Source organism: Neovison vison, chromosome 3, assembly GCF_020171115.1.
Source record: "Neovison vison isolate M4711 chromosome 3, ASM_NN_V1, whole genome shotgun sequence".
NCBI lineage: Eukaryota > Metazoa > Chordata > Mammalia > Carnivora > Mustelidae > Neogale > Neogale vison.
The window spans coordinates 47,500,386-47,520,366 of NC_058093.1; the positions used below are offsets into that span (position 1 = coordinate 47,500,386).

At 50.8% G+C, this 19,981-nt stretch overlaps 1 protein-coding gene across 3 annotated transcripts in view; it reads right to left on the reverse strand.

Annotated features, from left to right (window-relative positions):
* The window catches only part of THAP4 (THAP domain containing 4), a 40,283-nt gene that overhangs the window by 4,782 nt on the left and 15,520 nt on the right, over positions 1 to 19,981 (reverse strand). For 2 of the 3 annotated variants that reach the window (XM_044242037.1, XM_044242038.1), the window contains exons 3-5: positions 12,263 to 12,422; positions 11,102 to 11,211; positions 10,174 to 10,277 (exon numbers count right to left, since the gene is read on the reverse strand). In XM_044242037.1, the coding sequence (XP_044097972.1) occupies positions 10,174 to 10,277; positions 11,102 to 11,211; positions 12,263 to 12,422 (374 nt within the window). Of the gene's footprint in view, positions 1 to 10,173; positions 10,278 to 11,101; positions 11,212 to 12,262; positions 12,423 to 19,493; positions 19,596 to 19,981 lie in introns of those variants that run through there. The other variant, XM_044242039.1, reaches the window with a different exon arrangement.

The following is a 19,981-nucleotide window of genomic DNA, read 5'->3' on the forward strand; positions in this document are numbered from 1 at the left end:
GGTCCAGATGCATCCCAGCTTAAGGGGGAGGGAGCTGGGGGCAACCGCTCACCTCCACAGCTTCGAAGTGGAGCTTGGTTAGGCTATTGGGAGATCATAGGCCACGTGCCCCCATTGCTCGAGTGCCTGGTTCCTGCTCATGAAGCTGGATCAAGGGGTCCCTTGGCCTCGGAAGGTTCAGGAAGAGTCCATGTCAGTAAATACAACTGCTTATTTAAGCCAAGTGTGCTCCCGCTCCCTAGACTGCTCCAGCTCCACATGAACAGAACCGTGGAGGGAAGTGTGACATGAGAATTTCTCTGTGTTTTAATGCTTTTCAAAGCATTTCTCCCCCTCTTGTTTCCTTCAGTAGGGAAAAGGTGAAAAGGAACCTCCAGAGGAAGATGGCTATGACTGTCTTTAGAACCTAAAACAAAGACATCAGGAAGCCACAGCAGCTAATATGCCCCCTGTAGAACAAGCCTGGATGTGGAGGCAGGAGGGGCCCCACCCAACGGGCTGGGAATCCCAGTGTGCTGACAGCACCCCACGTCTTTACAAAAGTGATGGCTCGCTGCCAGCGGACCCAGCGAGGATCAGAGCAGGTACACGCTGCCCATAACACACACAGCTTCTTCCCCCACCCCTGCTTTCCTGAGATGCGACTGGCACACAACGAGATGCTTAGACACGCATGTGTACAGCATTGGCCGACACCCCCATCACCTCACTGCTACCCTTCACGTGTGGAGTGCGGGAGCTCTTAAGATCTACTCTTGAGCAAACTTCACACGACATGGTATGAACGGCAGACAGTGTGCTGACTGGTGGCTCCCTTTGACTCACCCCTCTTACAGCCAGACGTCTGTGGCCTCTCACCTACAGCCTGCCATCCCTCTGCCTCCCGGCAACACCACTGAAATCTGTTGTTTTTTTAATAAGTCCACATATAAATGAAACCATGCAGTATTTCTCTTTTTCTACCTGACTTATTTTACTTAGTGTAACCCACTCAGGGATTCATGTCGCAATTCTTTTAACGGTTGAATGACATTCCTTGTGTGCATGTACACATATGCATACATATGCGCGGACACACATCTCCGTGTTCTTGAACAGGCGAAGGAGCTCACCCACAGGGGGCCTGGGGCCAGAATTTTGTTTCATAGCTATGGACACACAGCACTGCCACGACTATAACCAAACCCCCTCCCTGGCCCTCACGGGCGACAAGGAAAGGTTACTAGTGTGGGAAAAGGGGAGGCAATGGAGAGGAAACTAGAAGAGGGATCATTTTGAGAAAAACCATAAAGACAGAAGAAAATTCACTTATTAGCTTAATAACAAACTGGAGACAGAAGAAACAACTGGTGAATTTGGAAACAGGTCAATAAAAACACCCAAATTGGGGGTCCCTGGGCAGCTCAGTCAGTGGAACATGTGACTCTTGATCTCGGGGTTGTGAGTTCAAGCCCCATGATGGGTGCAGAGATTAAAAATAAAATCTTTAAAGTATCTAAACTGACTAATACGGAAAACACAGACTGAAGAAGAATGAACAGAGTCTCAGGGACATGTGGGACAGCATTAAATAGACTGACATCTATTTAGTAGCAGTTCTGATGGGAAGAGTAAGAATGGAGCAGAAAAATGTTGAGAAACAATGGGAGAAAATCCCCAAATATGACAAAAAACACCATCTTACAGATCGAAGAATTTCAGGAGACCTATAAAGGATAAATACAAGGAAAGCACACCCAGTAAAAGGGCGTAAAAGAAAGAAACCCACAGTGAAAGTAAAGTAAAAAAAAAAGTCTCAAAAATGACTAGAGAAAGGACGCCCGGGTGGCTTAGCTGGTTAAGTGTCTGCCTTTGACTCAGGTCATGATCTCAGGGTCCTAGGATGGAGCCCCACACTGGGCTCTCTGCTCAGCAGGGAACCTGCTTCTCCCTCTCCCTCTTCCCTCACTTGTGCTCTGTCTCTCAAAACAGATAAATGAAATCTTTAAAAAAAAAAAAAAAAAAGGACTAGAGAAAAAAGATAAACCATGTACAGGGCATGAAGAATTTAGGCTGACTTTCAACCAACACAATTAAGGTCAGAAGACAATGGAACGAAATGATTCCTTTTAAAAGGTACACCTGTTGGGGCACCTGGGTGGCTCAGTGGGTTAAAGCCTCTGCCTTCAGCTCAGGTCATGGTCTCAGGGTCCTGGGATTGGGCCCCACATTGGGCTCTCTGCTCAGCGGGGAGCCTGCTTCCTCCTCTCTGCCTACTTGTGATCTCTCTCTGTCACAATAAATAAATTAAAAAAAAAAAAAAAAAAAAAAGTAAGCCTGTTGACCCAGAAGTTTATTTATGGTAAAAAATATCCTGCAAAACTGGGAGTGAAAGAGGATTCCGTGAAGAACTCCAGTCCCTGGAGCTGGTCTCCCCACTGGATGCAACCGTGCAGGCCTGTGTTGCGGCAGGAGACAGCTCTGTGGTGTTGCAAGAGCAGCCCGTGGGGCCAGGGTTGGCGGCAAGTGCCTGACCTCGAACACGGAGGACCTCTCAGCCACGGGCCCATCACCAGGGACCCAGAATAGGAAAAAAGAAATTCCCGAAGAACAAAGCTGAAGGACACATACCCCACCTGATTTCACAACTGTCCCGCCCTAGCATAAGGATGTCCTTATAAATCGATGGGACAGAAAAGAGAACCCAGAAATAAATAAACTCTCACAAATGTGGTGAAATGATTTTCAACAAAGCTGTCAAGAAGACTCAATGGGGAGAGGACAGTCTTTTCAACAAACGGTGCTGGGAAACTGGACATCTACCTGCAGAAGAACCGAGTCAAATGCTCACCTATCACCACACACAAAAACTAATTCAAACACATTGTAATTCATGAACATTAAACGCTTCCACGCATCAAAAGATATTAAAAGCAGAGTGAAAAAGCAGCTTTCAAAACGAGAGAAAGGATCTGGGAATCACATATCTGATAAGGGATTCCAAGAGAATGGAGATGCCGGCTTCTGGGCCCAAGCAGAGGACAGGCCACATTGGTGAGGCTGTGGGGGGACTGGGGCCCATGTCAGCGAGGCTGTGGGGGGACTGGGGCCCGTGTTGACGAGGCTGTGGGGGGACTGGGGTCCATATACCACTGGCAAGAATGCACAGTGGGTCAGCTGCTATGGGAAACGGTATGCTGGTGCCTCAAAAAATTAGTATGGAGTCACCTATGATCCAGCAAGTCCACTTCTGGGTACACGCTCAGAAGGGCTGAGAGCAGGGTCTTGAAGAGATATCTGTAACCCACGTTAATGGCAGCATTATTCACAGCAGATAAAACATGGTGGCAACTCTGGCATCTAGTGACGGATGAATGAATGAGCAAAACGTTAATACACACATGATAGACTACCATCCAGCCTTATGAAGTAGGGAAATTCCATCATATTCTACAACATGGATGAGTGCTGAGGATAGTAAGCTGAGTGAAAGAAGCCAATCACAAAAAGACTAGTGTGTGGTTCCACCAAGATGAGATTCTTAGAGTAGTCAGTTCACAGACACAGAAAGCAAATGGCGGGGGGTGTCTTACAACCAACCGTACTGGTAATATTTTTATTAAATGTAAGTGGACTAAACATTCCAATGAAAATATGGAGCTTTTTGACTAGACAAGAAAAGCAATACCATGGGAGATACACTCTGAATACATAGAGATAAATAAGTTGAATGTAAAAAGGTAGGAAAACAGATGTGCACTGGACAGCATGTGTGGTTCTGCTGTCATCAGACTTCAAGGTGCTTACGACAAGCTACCAAGAGGAACATTTCATAAATGTCATACAGACTGCCACATACGCACCTGAGGACAGAGCTTCAGAGTCACGAAGCAAAAACAGACCCAAAGAAAGGAACAGAGATAGCCTCGATCACTGTTGGGAGATTTGAGCACAGCTCAGTTATCAGACAGAACCAGACCTCCCTCACCAAACCAGCAGTATAAAGGAAATCTGAATGACCTTATCCATCAACTTGACCTAAGTCCACTACACCGAACAGCTGTCAAATGCTTAATGTATCTGGAGTGCGTGTGAGGCATTCACCAAGTTGTACCGCACCTGTGGCACAGAGTAACTCTGAGGGCATGTTCTCTAGGCTTTTACAGAATTGAATTAGAAACTATTAGCAATCGAATATGCAGAAAAGCCTCAAATATTTGGAAAGTAAGTAACACACTTCTAAATGACCCAAGTCACCAAGGAAAGTATTTTGAGCTCGGAGGTACTAAGAGCACACCCCTCATTCGCAGGGGATGCAGCTGAAGCAGGGCTCAGCGGGAAATTCACAGTTTCGAGTGGTGCATCACAAACTAAAAATGGGCTAAATATCAGTGACTTAACTTTCCCATTTAAGAAACCAAAAAAGAGAAGATTAAGCTCAAGATAATTAGAATAAAAACATAAAACCAGCAATAACTAAATAACTAAAAATGACAAATTGTTTATCCGTCATTAGGATTTATCTGAAGAATGTGGGGTCAGGGCAACCTCTGAAACCCGTTCCTATAACTCACCGCATGAACAGAACAGAGCATCTCAATGGTTACAGCAGAAGCACCTGTTGGAACTCAACACCTATTTGTAACTAAAAATATAAGAAAACAGAAGGTAGTAAAGGGCATCAGTGGAAACCTGACAGCGACCATCACAGCCAGTGGTGAAAGACAGCGGCTTCCTGTGAACAGAAAATGGGGCCTGGCGTCTACTCCCACCACCTGTACCGAACATTACGCAGGCTGCCCTTCCCGTGTCCTAGCACAGAAGAAAGGAATCGCATAGAGACTGGAAAGTGACCCTATAACAGCAGATGACAGGATGTGTAGAAAACCCCCAAAAAACTATTAAAAAAATGAGTAAAATAAAGAAGTGAATTTAAGAAAGTTACATGATACAAAATCGATGTGTAACAGTCAAATGTATTTCTATATGCTAACAACAAGTAATTGGGAAAAAGAAGAAATCACTTATTTTTTTTTAAAAAGATTTTATTTATTTTATTTGACAGAGAGAGAGATCACAAGTAGGCAGAGAGGCAGGCAGAGACAGAGGGGGAAGCAGGCTCCCTGCTGAGCAGAGAGCCCGATGCGGGGCTCGATCCGAGGACACTGAGATCACGACCTGAGCCGAAGGCAGCGGCTTAATCCACTGAGCCACCCAGGCGCCCCGAAGAAATCACTTATAATAGCATTCCCAAACCCCAGAGTACCCAGGCATAAATTTTGCAAAATCCATATGAGATTGTACACTAAAAACTCTAACACAAGTTGGGGTGGGGGAGTCTACATAAACGGAGAGGTTTACATGGTACTGGATCAGGAGAGTCACTTCATTGAAGATGGTACTTCCCAAATTCATCTAGAAATTCAAGAAATCCTAAAAAATTCTTCTACAAGTTGACAAGAGGATTCTAAACCTCATACAAAAAATGTGAAGGGTCTTTGGGTAGCCAAAATAATTTTGTAAAGAAGAAAAAAAAGTTGGACAACCGAAATGATCTGATTTCAAACATTACTATAAAGCGACAGTACTCCAGATTGCGGGGCCTCAGTGTACACGGAAACCCAGAGATCACCTGGGTGGAAGAGAGTCCAAAACGGGCCCACGCGAGTGCACCTCACTGCGGGATGAAGGAACGAGGGCAGTCTTTTCAACAAATGGTATTGGAACAATGGGATGTCTATCCAGGGGAAAAAAATGGAGGAATTTTGACCCCCTAATTCATACCACAGAAAAACATAAATCCCAAAATTATAGACTTTAAAGCAAAAGGGAAAACTGTGACAATTCTTGGAGAAAATGCGGGTTAAAAATCTCTGTGGCCTGGGTTAGGCAAAAGAATTTAAGACAGGGCACAAAACGCACAGAGTATAAAAGAAAAAGCTAGTAACAGAACATGAAAAGTCAGGGGTGCCTCGGTGGCTCAGCTGGTTAAGGGTCTGCCTTCGGCTCAGCTCGTGATCTTGGGGTCCTAGGATCGAGCCCTGTGTCAGACTCCCTGCTTGGCGGGGAACCTGCTTCTACCTCTCCCTCTGCCCTTCCCCCAAGCTTGCTTTTGTGCTCTGTCTCATTCTCTCTCAAATATATAAAATATTTAAAAAACAACAACAAAAAAAGAGAACATGAAAAGTCAAACATTTTGTCAAAAGCTGGGTGCACATGCCCCTGATGAAGGACTTATTTTCAGAACACATAACTCTCAGAACTCAGCAGGAAGACCAACAACCCGCTGGAAAGAGGAGCCCAGGATCTGAATGCTTGCTTCAGAAAATAAGAAATACGTGGCAAATAAGCACCACAGAAAGAGGGCCAACATCATCAGTCATCTGGGAGACATGTTTAACTGCGTAAAACGCCCCTGTGCAGCCACCAGGACGGCAGACACTCAAGGACCAACGCGGCAGAGGGGGCAGAGGGGGCGGGGTGGCAGGGACACCTGACCAGGCCTGGCGTGCCCCATGTGACTGCATGCAGTCCCAGTCCTAGGTCCTCAAGCGAGAGACACAAGAACACACGTCCACACCAAGATGTCCACACACATGCTCAAAGCAGCTTGATTCCCGACAGCCCAGACCTGGAAACAAGCCAGTCAGTGTCCATCAACAGAGGGAGACAGATGCAACTGGGACCCTGTCCCCACCTTGTGTCTGCGGTGGGGAACACTACCCAGCAACTGAGAACCCAAATGACCGCTGACTGCAAGAGCAAGAACAAGTCTCACCAACGCTACCCTGAATGAAGGGAGTAAATAGTACATGGCTCTGTTTGCAGTGAGTCCTGGAGATGCAAATCTAGTCGGTAGTGACGGGGTCTACCCTGGCTTGGGGAGGTGGCCAGGGGCTGCTAGGAGCCCTGTTGGGGGGCTCTCTCTGGGAGACGGGCATTCTCATCTTGACAGGGGCATGTTCCAAGGCTGTCCACCTGAGCTGCACGCATTAACTCTATGTAAGTCACACCCTCAGAGAGATGATTTTTTTTTTAAGTAAAAAAAAAAAAAAAAAAATTCTAGTAATCCACGGTAATTAGTGGAGAACCGGCCCGGGTCAAGGGGACAAGCAGGGCACCTAGGACAGGGGTGGGGGAAGGGCAGGCTCTGCCAGCAGGGGCCGGGCAGCTGGCCACTCCGCCACACAACTCAGCTCTGGGTGAATTAATGACCCGAAGGGGAGGTTTTAGGTCAAGCTGTTATGTTTCTAGGAAAAAATATCTATCTGTTTGCAGGGAAACCTGCTTAACTAAGAAACACTAAAACAAATCCAGAAAGGAGAGCCTAGGAAATGGAACCACAAAATTAAGAACTTCTGTTTCGCAGAAGCAGCAAAGGAGTGAAAAGATACAAACTGGAAGGGTTATTGGCCACACAAGTAACTGTGAAGCTTACATCCAACTCAGCAAAGAACGAGTGTCAGGAAGGACAGACACTGTGGACGCTGGTCAGAGGACCTGGACGGGGCCTCCCTAGAGGGGGGCAAACAGGATACGATGGGATGCTGGCTGTGAGAGCAGCTTCAGCCGCAGGTCTCAGCCCCTCGGGATGTGGCGGGCACTAAGGGGGGTTGTTCCTGGAAGGCAGGGGCCTCTCTGATCCTCGGTATCAAAGAGCGGCGTGGAACCGCTGTGTCTCGGGGCTGCCATAGGGCACCGCCGTGTGGACTGTGTAGGGTCCTCAGTGACCAAGCACCAAAAGCAGGGGGACAGAGATGGGGTAATGTCAGGCTTCAAACAACAGATAGGCAGGGACACGGGGTTCTGTAGAAGCCAGGTCTTCTGACCACCAGCTGCTGGGAGGACAGACAGATGCTTCTAGCCCCTGCCTCCCTCCCTTCCAGGTTCTGTCCATGTTGATCCAGCAGGAAGGCCAACCAGGTGGACCCGGCCAGCCGTTTGTCAGCTAGGTCACTGACCCCATGGGGTTTGGTTCCTCCCCTCACTGTGCCCTCATGGGCTTCACCTCACCTCCTCCCTCCTTTTACAGAGAGAGACTCTTGTGTTTAATTAACAAAGCCCAAAGTTAGTTCTCTAGAAAAAATAAACAAAATCTACCCCCCAATCCCTGATAAAGTAAGTAACTTCTGAGAAGTATGAGCCAGAAAACGAGAAAACAGACACATATAAAAGATCAGGACTATAAAGAGGACACAGAATGGCAGATACAGAGAAAGCAGTAAGTGTTACTTCTTCCTCAAACTCTGAGTATCTTGGTGAAAGAGTGCTGCTCCTGGGAACTCTGACCCTGTAAGGGCAGGGAGGTCAGAGGGTGGTGAAGCAGGGAGGAGAGCACGGGCAGCCCACTGCACATTGGGCCCAGATACTTCCCTGCGGACATTTAGGAGGACCAGGCGATGTGGATGGGGCTCCCTCCTTGTCAGGGAACAGAAATAGTTGAAAAGCTCCCAGCTCACTCTATGAATAACCTGATACCAAAATCAGGACAAGGAGGAGTTATCTTCCAAAAGCAAACATGCCTCAACACTTAGAAGTTATTAATACAATTTACTGCATCAATAGCTTCAAGTGGAAAAAACACAGAATCCTCCCCAAAGAGGCTGCAAAAGCCTTTGATGAAACTCAAAACCCATTTCTGAATAGAATTCTTACCACAGTAGAAACAGGACAAGCTTACCCAACAAGGGCTGCCTGCCAGCAGGCAGCCTCAGGCCAGTGCCTTGAGGGGTGAGCGCTCCGCCCAGGCTGTGCCCAAGAACCAGGTACCAGATGTGACACTCAGCAGAGGTGCACGGAAGCCAGAGCACCCCCTCTCTGTTGACACAATCAGAAGATGGAATGGAAGCCACGTGCCACTGATGCGGCCACGAAGACTAGAAAGCACTACAATGTTACCCCCAGCACGGAATGTCCGAGACCTGCATAATTAAATTATAAAGAAATAAACCTGACATCTATTGAAGGACCCCAAAGTAGGCCACCACCTGCCATCCACTGACTGGGACTCCCCCATCCTCAAAGTGATTCATGTGTTTATGTGATCCCGGTGTAAATGGTGTGGACCCAACAAACTTGCAGGACAGGCCGTCTAGAAGAGGGATTGCTGAAGAATTAACCAAGAAAATGGAGAGTAAAGAATATCAGAAAGTTTCCCCAGATAGAAAGATAGGACCTAGAGCTACGGTAACCTAAGTTATTACATGACTTTAAATTACTGTTGGTGAAGAAGTAGATGAAAGAACAGACCCTCCTCCCCTATTAACGGGGATGGGCTTAAGACAGGTATGACTTTTCAGATCTGGGGGCTGCTGGTCACCCATCTGTACGTGGCATCATGTGAAAACCCATCCGGGAAGGACTAGGGTCTAAGAGTAAAAGGGGAAGATACAAGAGTGCAGGAAAACAGAAGACCAATTTTATCATGTGAGCAGAAATACCTTCTAGGGCCAGAACCCAAATCCAGACCCCATAAAGGAAAAAGACGACCAGAGAGAACAACAGAAAAGCTTGCAATCTGTGAGGGGAACACATCATAAACCAAACTCACATAAGCCACCCAATGGGGAAACATTTGCCCTGTAAACAGCCACAGTACGAAGAAAGCTCCCATAAACCAGTAAGAAGATGACAGCCCATAAAAACACAGGCAATGATTTCGAACATCAATCGTATGGAGCCAGAAACAGATGGCCCTCAAGCATAGGAAATGCTCCTTTGTACCCATAAGTTCGGTTTCCAACACAAATGAACTATCATCTTTTATGGGTCAGATTTAAAAGATCAGTGAGTCTGGAAATGCAGGTTGGAATGCTCCCGCAGCGTTGGTGGGAACAGTTGTCAAGAAAAGCAATTCAAAATGTACCTGTCCTCCGATCCAGCAATTCAACTGGGAGAAATCTCCCCAACAGATAAGGACTCAACTGGCAAAGTACACAGCCCAAACGTAAAAGGATGTCTGTGACAGAAAAACCACAGCCAACCTGAGAACCCCTAAGGGTCCACCTGCCAGGGACCCGAGATTCCTACCACGGCACACCCCAACCTTGGCATGTGGGGAGTGACACGTGACAGTGCAGACGGGCCCCTGAGATCCAGTGGAAAGGTGGACTCCAGGCCAAGGGGTGATCTGTGACCCTGCTAAGGACGAGAAAAGTGTGGCAGAAGGAGAGAAGGCTGTAGAAGCAGACTCACCTGCTCCACGTGGGGCTCCTTGGCGAAGGAGATCCTGGCAATGGAGTGGGACGTGATGCACAGCTCCTGGCCATTCACCTCGCCCTCTTCCACCTCCACGATGCCTGCAGGGGCCATCAGAGCTCAGAAGCCATCACGCTTGCTATGCCCACTGCTCCTACCACCCGCTCCTGAAACCAGGGCTTCAGCAGTTCTGAATGTGGAAGCCAGAGCCTCCCAGGCGTCAAGGGGGAATAACTCGCAAGTCCTCTTATAGCCAGAGAAGAGGATCTACGGAGGGTCACCCTGTCGGGGGGATGGGGAGGTGCCCTGATGCCAGCCCTGCCCCATCACACAGCCCAGGGAGCCTCCTCCATCTCCAGCTGCTGGCTGCCCCCTGACTTCTAGCTCGCCAATGCCCTGGGCAGGCCCACTCCAGGGTGGGCTGGTCTGGACTGTTCAGCCTCTAGGAAGTGAGACACACTAGAGCCAGGGAGCAAGGTAAAGGTCAAGTCGCTATGTTTTTACGTACTTTCTAATTAATGAACTTGGTGAACTATCTTAGGGTGGGCTCCCACTGGGGACAGAATGGATTTGCAGACACAGAACTTCTGGCTGCACGGTGAGCCTCCTGGTTCTTGTTCACACCTGCGTGTGGAGGCTGAAAGAGGCCGTCGTGAGCCAGTGCCAGAGCAGCTCAGGAGCAAAGGGAAGCAGCCCCTCTCACCAGCACCTCCTGACAGCACTGTGGAGCCTATCCAAAGGCTGACACTTCCCACCCCGACAGGCACTTGAATGGCCCCCACAGGCGTGTCCACGAGCACGGACACACCCAAAGGCCACTCTGAGAGCCAGAGGCAGATGCCGCCTCCCCCACTGGCTGCCCCTCTCCAGGCAGGCGCAGGGCATGGGCAGGGGAGGCCAGGGACGGCCACCGAGGGAGGGGTACCTGTGTTCTGGGCGCTGACGAAGGCCACCTTGTTGGTGTCGGGCTTGAGGCGGATGAAGCCACACTCCCTGTGCATTGGTTTGCGTGTGTCCGGGTGGAAGGCGTTGAACCTGTGGGCAGCAGGTGAGGTGAAGCCCCGGGTATAAGATGTCCCCAGAGAGAGAGCCAGACTTTGTGGACACAGTTCTCGCACTTTATAAAGCCCCCCCACGCACCAAATATAAACTAATGCAGTTTGCTGGGGTGCCTGGGTGGCTCAGTAGGTTAAGTGATCGACTCTCGATCTCCGCGTTGGGAGTTTAAGCCCCACGATGGATGGAGAGAGGACTTAAATAAATAAGATGTAAAAAAAAAAAAGTAGTTTCTTGTTCATGTGGAAAACACAGAGATGCATAAAAGACACAGCCCAAGAGAGATGAGTGGGCCCCAGCCACCAGGCGCCCCAGGACCTTTCACCAGACGAGAAGCAGCTCTCCCACATGCGCCTCCCTCTCTTGTTCATGTCTGCTGTCCCTCCGTGCTGTCCCAGTCACCACCATGACTGACCCTGACCCTGGGATGGGACCTTGGGACCTATAAGGTAAGTGGCCCGTACCCACAGGGCCCCCTCAAGGTTCTCGGTCCCAAGCACCCCACATGCCCAGTAAAATCCCAGCCTTATACTGGGCTTTGCCTCTTGTGAGCAATTCACAGGTAAGTAGCAGAACAGGAGCTGAGTCAGGATGCGGCTGGAGGGCCGCCAAGGACTTTCACTTTGCTGTGTAGTAAGGCTCTGAGAACGACCACACTAATCTCTGGGACCTCCAATCGCTTGGGACGACGGGGGAGCAGGGGGGGGCGGTTTAAAAGAAAGCCATGCCCTTTTATTTTCAGTAACATGGGGTGACTGGTTTCCACTGGGGTTAAGTAAGCATGGAATGAGGGATTTAACTGAGCACAGGCACCTACTTTCGTGTTTGCATGAACAAGCCTGAGATTTTGTGGTCATCTTCAAAAACACAAGACACCTGGAAAGTACCATTTTCACCCCCCATGTGATCAGATTCAGGGCAGGAATAGGGGGGCCTTTCTGAAATACAACTAGGTTCCTTTGGCACCGTCCCGCCTAATGCCTCTTATCAGCCCGGAGCTGCTCTTGCGGGTGATCGGGCCTGTACTTACGAGAAGTTCAGCACAGGCTGGCCCACGTGGGAGATGTACACCTCCTCCAGGTACTGGAAAGGCTGCAGCGTCGGGAAGGTCCCAGCTCCTGGCGGGTCTGACAGCCAGGTACCCAGCATCCAGGACAGCGGCTCCACCACAGGGTTCATCGTGGGAGGCTCTGAGGACAGAAGGAAGAGGCAGTCAGTGGGCTGTAAGCATGCCCTACTGAGCTGTGTGTGCAAGCGAGCCCTTGCAACCACGGCAAACCCTGCGTGACCATGAATATGCCGCCAGCCACCTGTTAGGAGGGGGAGAAAAAAGGCAAACAATTCGCAAAGGTCATCTTGTCACCTCCGACTCTTCGCAGGAAAGACAAGTGGGTCTGGGGGTGGAGCGGTGTCAAACCAAGCCAAAGGACGGTGGGACCTGAGGCTGGCGACACGGCTACTGGTGAGAATGGAGGTTTGCACCTCCAGCTTCGGAGCCCCAGGGGGCAACATGGGCCACCAGGACAGGGAGGGTGGCCAAAAACCCGCTCCCTTCCCCATCTAGCTAGCGCCTCCGGTCCTGCCTCCGACCGCCTGTGAACAGCTGGGAAGTGAGGACAGCAACAGCTGAGATCTGTGCCATCAAACTCTCGTAATTAGACAAGACAAAGTTAAGTTAGTTACAATCTCTGGTGGAGATAAGCACTAAAAGCTTCAGAAGCAAAGGTCTGGGCTGTAGGACTCCGCAGAGCCGCAGAGAGGTGCTGTCCCCCCCAGCCCCCCAGGGCACCTGTGTCCTGCCGAGCAAAGAGAGCAGTGCATCAGGAAATAAGGATGCTGAAATGGAACGTGCCTGAGGTGACAAGCAGAAAGGGACATGCGGCTGTTGGGTGTTTTGAGTCCTAAACTGGGAGGGCCAAGGACAGCTCCCTGAGATGTGTGTGGAGGTCACAGCAGGAGGGGGTCCCATGAACTTAGGGGCCCCTGGAGAGTTCAGAGCGGGAGGTGCAGGGAGCAGGAGGGTAGCCTGGGCTCCACGTCACCGCTGGAAGCCGTGGAAAGTGCCAGATTTGGGGTCCGGTCTGCAGGCAGAGCGTGGGCTAACAGGTGGGATGTGGGGCAGGACAGCAAATGGTTCACTGCCAAGACAAGAGAGAAGGCTAGAGGAGGTGTGCTGGTGGTTTGGGCTGGAGGTCCTAATGGCCACCCCCTCGGCTCTGACAGCTCACGTCCCATGGTTTGCAGAACAAACAGAAATGGTTGTTTTTCCACCAGCCATGGCCTTTGAGTTGCCCTCTGATGGGTATACTTGTTGTGCTTGGGGTTGCACGGAGGAAAAGCCTGCCTGTGAGCTTGCCACTGGACTGGTCCGCCTGGCTGTCCTACCACCTGGGTCCTCGTCAGTGGACAGTAGGCAGGGCGGTGTGCTTCCCTTCCGTGCTCTCCTTCCTGGGCAGGGCTGCTGAGTGGTACCCTTCCTCCGGGATCAGCCTGCTGCCTGGAGAGCCTGTGATGGGGCTGCAGTGGCCTCCAGCTCTAGGAAAGAGCCCTCTGTGCCCCTTCTCCTGGGTCCGAGCTGCGGGACTCTGCACTCCTGTTCCTGCTTAGTGTCTACCCCCACCACCCTGCCCCATGGCTCCCATGGTGGCTCATCAGGGGTGACCCCCTCAAAGGAAGGCAGTGGTGGGAAGGAGCCTAGCCCTGCCCTAGATGGTGCACCCCGTCCCCAGCAGCTCCCCAGCCCGCAGGCCGGCCTCTTCCCACCACAGGTCCACAAGCAGCCCCTCCTCTGGGATACGGCCCCACTGGAAAGACCATGAGGGCAGGAGCCCTGTCCTCATTGAATCCGCTCTTCTGGATGACCCAGGGAGGGAGAGCTCCTCCACCATCGGGTGCGCGGGAGACACACACAGAGGATGAGACAGAGACAGAGACAGGGAAAGCCCCAGACAGACAGACAGAGCTGGGTCTTGCTCTTATCTTCCCTCAAAGTCTCTCTGGGTCACTCTGTGGGAACACAACTGGGGAAGTGAGCATTATCATCTCTACCAGAAAATAGCGAAAAACTATTAACAGACCATTAAAAACCTCCCTCCTAAACTTTCCAGGAAGACAGGTCGCAGCCCCCCGAATGCATGTGAGGGCTGTGGTGGGTGGAGGTGGCCTGGGTAGGGGCCCTGGGACCCTGTCTGTGTCGACACGACAGGGCGTCATGTGTCGCTCGCCGAGGGGTGCTCAGCGGCTCCGTCACACTGTGCAGAGCGTGGGAGTTGGCCTGACAGAGGACCCGGGCCTGGAACCCAGCACTGGGGGAGGTGCTTGCAAGCACCTGCCACTGCCAGGGCCCCAGGGAGGCCATGAGCACGTGTCTCAGCATGGAGTGAAGCAACCACCCCTGGGGACAAAGGGCCCTGAGGAGAGAGGAACTAGGGAAGGCGGGCGCCCATGTGGGGCAGTTGGTAGAGCGTCCGACCCCTGATCTCCACTAGATCGTCATCTCAGGGTTCCAGGGTTGGGGTGTGTTGGGCTCTGCGCTCGCAGATCATCTGCTTCTCTCCCTCTGCCTCTGTCCTTCCCCCAACTCATGTTTGTGCACCCTTTCTAAAATCAGTAAGTCTTAAAATAAATAGATGTAGCAATATTGATTTAAAAATGAAAGAACTACAGAAAGAAGCGGCCGGAAAGCCCGAGCTGCAGAAGTCAGGAGAGAGTGCCCAGAGCTCCAGCACGTGGAGGCTGGAAGGGGCCTGCGAGAGGCGTGGGACTCCGGGCAGAACCACACCACAGAGAGGACGGGGGGGAAAAAAAAAGTGATGTGAGAAGGTCAAAAGGCCCCGGTGCCGGGGAGCATGCGCAATGTGCGGCCTGTGCTGGGACAGCAGCCACTCTGCCGAGTGTCTGAGCTCGGAGCCTGGACTGGCACTAGGCCTGCTGCAGGGCGTCCCGTTACCAGAGGACACACACCCACCCAAGGACTGCTGCTCACAGCTGCAGGATGTGGACGATCGGCTGCAAGAAGGAATGAGGCACTGATGCAAACTACCATGTGGAGGAGCTGAGGGAAAGGAGCCACACACTCAGGCCACACGCCGTGGATTCCGGGCTCCAGGGACACGAGAGCAGCACATCCACAGAGGCCGATGGCAGAGCAGGGCTCCCCGCACAGTGGCGTCCTGCAGAAGCTTCCAGAGCCACACTCATAAGACACAGAGGGTTTTAGAGTCGCCACCACTTTGTCTGACAAACGGGCTATGACCTCACAGCCACACGCTGACATCGGACCTCACTGGTCCACCGAGACGTGGTTTAGGGGTAAGATACACTCTGGATTTCAAAAACTCAAGGCAAGAAAGGAGGACTTCAGACATCTTACTAACTTTTAGGAATTGATAATTACACGTTGAAAATATTTCAGACAATACTGGGTTAAATAAAATATACTAATATTTTTAAAGTTTTTATGTAGGGGCGCCTGGGTGGCTCAGTGGGTTAAGCCTCTGCCCTTCGGCTTGGGTCATGATCTCAGAGTCTTGGGATCCAGCCCCGCATCGGGCTCTCTGCTTAGCAGGGAGCCTGCTTCCTCCTCTCTCTCTGCCTGCCTCTCTGCCTGCTTGTGATCTCTCTCTCTGTCAAATAAATAAATAAAATTAAAAAAAAAAAAAGTTTTTGTGTATTTATTTTTCAGTAACCCTACACCCAACCATGGGACTCGAACTCACGATCCCAAGATCAAGAGTCAGATGATCCTCCAACTGAGCCAGGCAGATGCCCCAAAGTTACACAGAATATATTATAAAAGTTATCTTCACCTGTTTTGCTTTACCTTTTTATTTTTAAAAGCAAGCTCTAGGTCCAACAGGAGACTTGACCTCATGACTCTGAAATCAAGAGCTGCACGCTCCTCTGACTGAGCCAGCCAGGGTCGCCTCTACCTTTTCAGTGTTGCTATTGCACAATTCTCAACTGGGTATGAGCTGGATGGCACCACAGTGGACAGTCTCAACACTAACACTCAGGGAACTCTGCTCCTGTGAACTCTGAGGACACTGGAGCTGGACAGCCTTATCCATGGGGAAGTGTCGGCAAAGGGATTCCCAGCAAGTTCTGAATGTGGTCCACAGGAGAACAAGTAGTGGTCACAGGTGGTGAACGGCCCGACCATGCAGGCACTGAAGCTACTGGAAGCCGGGAAGACAGGGAGGAGGCTGTAGGGCAGGCCCATGGTTTGCCACTGAGCAGCAATATCACTGAGGCGGGCAAACCAAGGCACAGATCAAGTGGGAAGTTTTTATTCTAAAAGCAAAACACCACAGGCACAATATAAAACATAAGGCAGAAAGAAGACCAAACACACCAGAAGTCACACATGAAAAGAGAAACCTTTTCAGACTAGATCACAAAGCAAGACCCTTAATTCTCACTGTGAGAGAGGCAGAAAGAAGAGTGATTCGGAAAGGCATTCCAGAGCCAGGCAAAGGTGGGCAGTAGGAGAGTAAACATCACAATCTCACTGGGAGGGACAATGAACTTCAGGCCAAAATGCATTAAACTGGACAACAGCTTTGTCAGGACGAATACCCCACCGTCAGTGAGCCCAGCGTGCCAGATGCCGCAGGAGCACTCACAGTCCAGGACCCGCGGGACACACACAGATGCTCACAGAAAGCAGCGAAAGGGAGTCCGGCCTGCTCCGTGTCCAGGTGACCTCCACACCTCCAACAACGAGAAAGCTACATCTGGTCAGGGACACAGCACACAGCACCTGAAGGGAGTACACCTTCAAGTTCTTCTGGAATATTCATGAAAAAGGGCCTTAGAAATGGTCAGAGAAAATCTAAGTTTCCAGAAACAGAAACAGAGTTCCTACTATGTTGTCTAATTAGAATGCAGTAAGGCTAGAAATTAAAACACTATCTGATTTCCCTCAACAATGTTATGCCACAAAAGAGAAGCCAGACACAAACATGCACGTATTCTGATTCCATCTGCGTGAAATTCTAGAAAAGGATGAGGAGCGCCAGCAGCAATGGGATGGGGACTGGGGTTCAGGGGGGCAGAAGAGAACCCTGGGGATTCTGGATGGGGGTGCGGTCCCACAGGTGTCTGCACCCATCTGAAGTCACGAGGGGAACACCTGAGGGCTGTTTCACTTACTTAAATTGTACCGCAATGAAAACACTCAGAGGCAAAACCAACATAAAACAAAACAAAACAAAGCCCGAAATGCCTGGACCTGTTTACTACGTTATTGCAACACAGGGCCAGGGTGGTCAGGTGACAGCAGCCTAGCCTTCCAGGGCCTCTGGTCCATGCCAGCCAACTGCTGCCCACAGGGGGAGGGCCTTCTGTTGCAAATGTTCTGCTATTTTAAGAAAATCCAGAACTACTGATTTGGGGGTTAAATATTCCAATGTCTAAAGGTGTAACTGAATTAGAGCAGCAGCAACAGGTTGCAGTGTTAGGCGTAAGGCATGGGTTAGCCGGTCAGCGGGGAGCGAGAGCACAGCAGTCCCACACCAGGGCCTGGATGTGCGGACACCCTCCCGACACCCCTCTAAGGGCCCAGGCCCTGAAGGCGATCCTTGGTGGACCCCGGGCCCTTCTGCCTTGGCCCTAATTCACTAGTAAGCGAGAGAGAGAAGACAGGAAAAGGTGTTCCAGGGAGGGTGCTGTGAAGGGACAGGGAACGGGGGACAACCACCTGGCTAACAAATGCAGACAAACAGAGCCTCTACCTCCGGGGCACTGGTACAGGGTCTCGGGACAAGAGAGCTGCCCACAGCGCTCCGCTAGCCTGGGTCAGGCCTGTTTGACTCTGCTGGGTGATGACATCCCCCGGTCACATCTGAGTGCAGATGCTGTGCTGTGGGGGCTCAGGCAGGGGACACAAGGACAGCAGGAGAGGAACTGGGTGAGGTGGAATAGGGGGACGGCCTGCCTGGGGTGGGAACAGAGACTGGAAGCCCTGAGAACAGTTGCCAGAACCAGAACACAGGAAGAGGGGCTTAGGAGGTGATGTGGGTCAGGGAACGGGATGAGAAGAGAGTAGGGGGACAGGTGGGTTTCAGATGGAGTCAAGTCCAGCCATGGCTGGAGGAGGATAGGAGAGGGCAGAGGCCATCCCAGGACTGGTCAGAACCCCTGGAGGGGTGAGCTCCACATGGCCATGCCACCTGAACACGGAGTGGGAGGGTGTCCCCAGAAGAGGAGGGAGAGATGGTTGAGGGCCTAACTTCTGCCTCTAACCAGGTCTGTCAAAACTAATCCCATCGCCTCCACCATGGCGTTAAGATGTGCATCGGTCATGTGGCACCTGCATAGGTGCGGCTGGCCAAGCCTCATGGGAGCACGACTCAGTGTCACACTGAGTCTGTCTGTCTGAGCCCACAGAGCCCCTGCGTGGTGGCCATACGACCAAAGGGATGCAGTAGTCACTGGGTGGCAGAATAAAAAATCCTCAAGTGACTCTCTGAAGTCAGAAGCACATTCTGAGCAGAAAAAGGAAGCACCTGCGTGGGGCTGAAGGTGCATGCTATTAAATCCACATCAGGACACACTCCCCTGGCAGCCTGGCTTTCCCCACCGGCACACACGCCCAGCATCCAACACCATTAAACCACGACGTGGCATCTGACTCTGCATCCAAGCTCTGACAGCTCCGAGGATCGCGTCAAAGTGAGCTCTCCTGGCTGCATGTCATTTGCTCTAACTGTAAGGAAGGTTACCTGAATAAGGGGCGGTGGTAAACCCGCATGCCTTCCCCAGTGGCTCCCACACCGGCTGGCAATGGGCTGAGCCAGGTTGCTCTTGGGGTTGGCTCCGCCCCCCCACCCCCCTGCAGTCCCTGCGCCTGCACCACCGCCCACTGAGCTGCCTGCCACCTTCTTTCCTGTGTTCAGTGAAGCCTTGCAGGGGAGAACCGACAAGTAATTCTGAGACCCACATGTCCGCTTCCAAGAGCCTACAGTGGATCTCAAAATTCATCCAACTAAATCCTTAGGACTTGTGTATTTTTCTCCATGTAAATCATACTTCACTAGAAAAATAAAAGTAAAACAAATAAAAAACATAAAAAATAAGGGATTTAAGCCTATTTGCCACTTTTAATCTCTTCAAGTAAACCGGACACTTTTATATGCATTTTTTTCTTACTGCTTTTTGCTTTTATTAACATCTCAACCAAAATGCAAAAACAAGAATTTAAATTTTCCAAGAAAATTAAATTTTCATTTTTTGGCCTAAGACAGCGAAAGCAGGCTTACCCATCAGTGATGGTGAGTTTTCTGAACTCCAGACACGGTCAAGGTTCTTCAAGGTTGTTTTCTGCCAATTGACGGAAAACGTCTGCACCTGGCTGTTAGCAGCTTGGCAGGAAGTGAATGCCAAATTGAAGATGGCATTCTGGGAACTGTAGTTCCACCTTAGGACATGGCTCCTCAGAAACCCATGGGAGACCAGAGACCTGGAGGGGACTGAGCCTGGGATGTGGGAGCAGATCAAGTCAGATCAGACCATGGTGGGACAGGCAGGGAGTGAGGAGCAGGTCTTCTGCTCTCTGCTGCTTCCCTGGGGAACACAAAGGGAGCTGATCTGTGTCATGGGGAAGCAGGCAGAACCAGGCACGTAGCAAAAGCTGTTTCTGGAACAGTCCCTCCGGAAACTCCTGACGTGTCCCCTCTGTCTCCCAGGGGGCTGGCGGCCCACTTATCTTGGCTTTAAGAGTGAATGCTTGGAGACCTCTCTGTCTCCT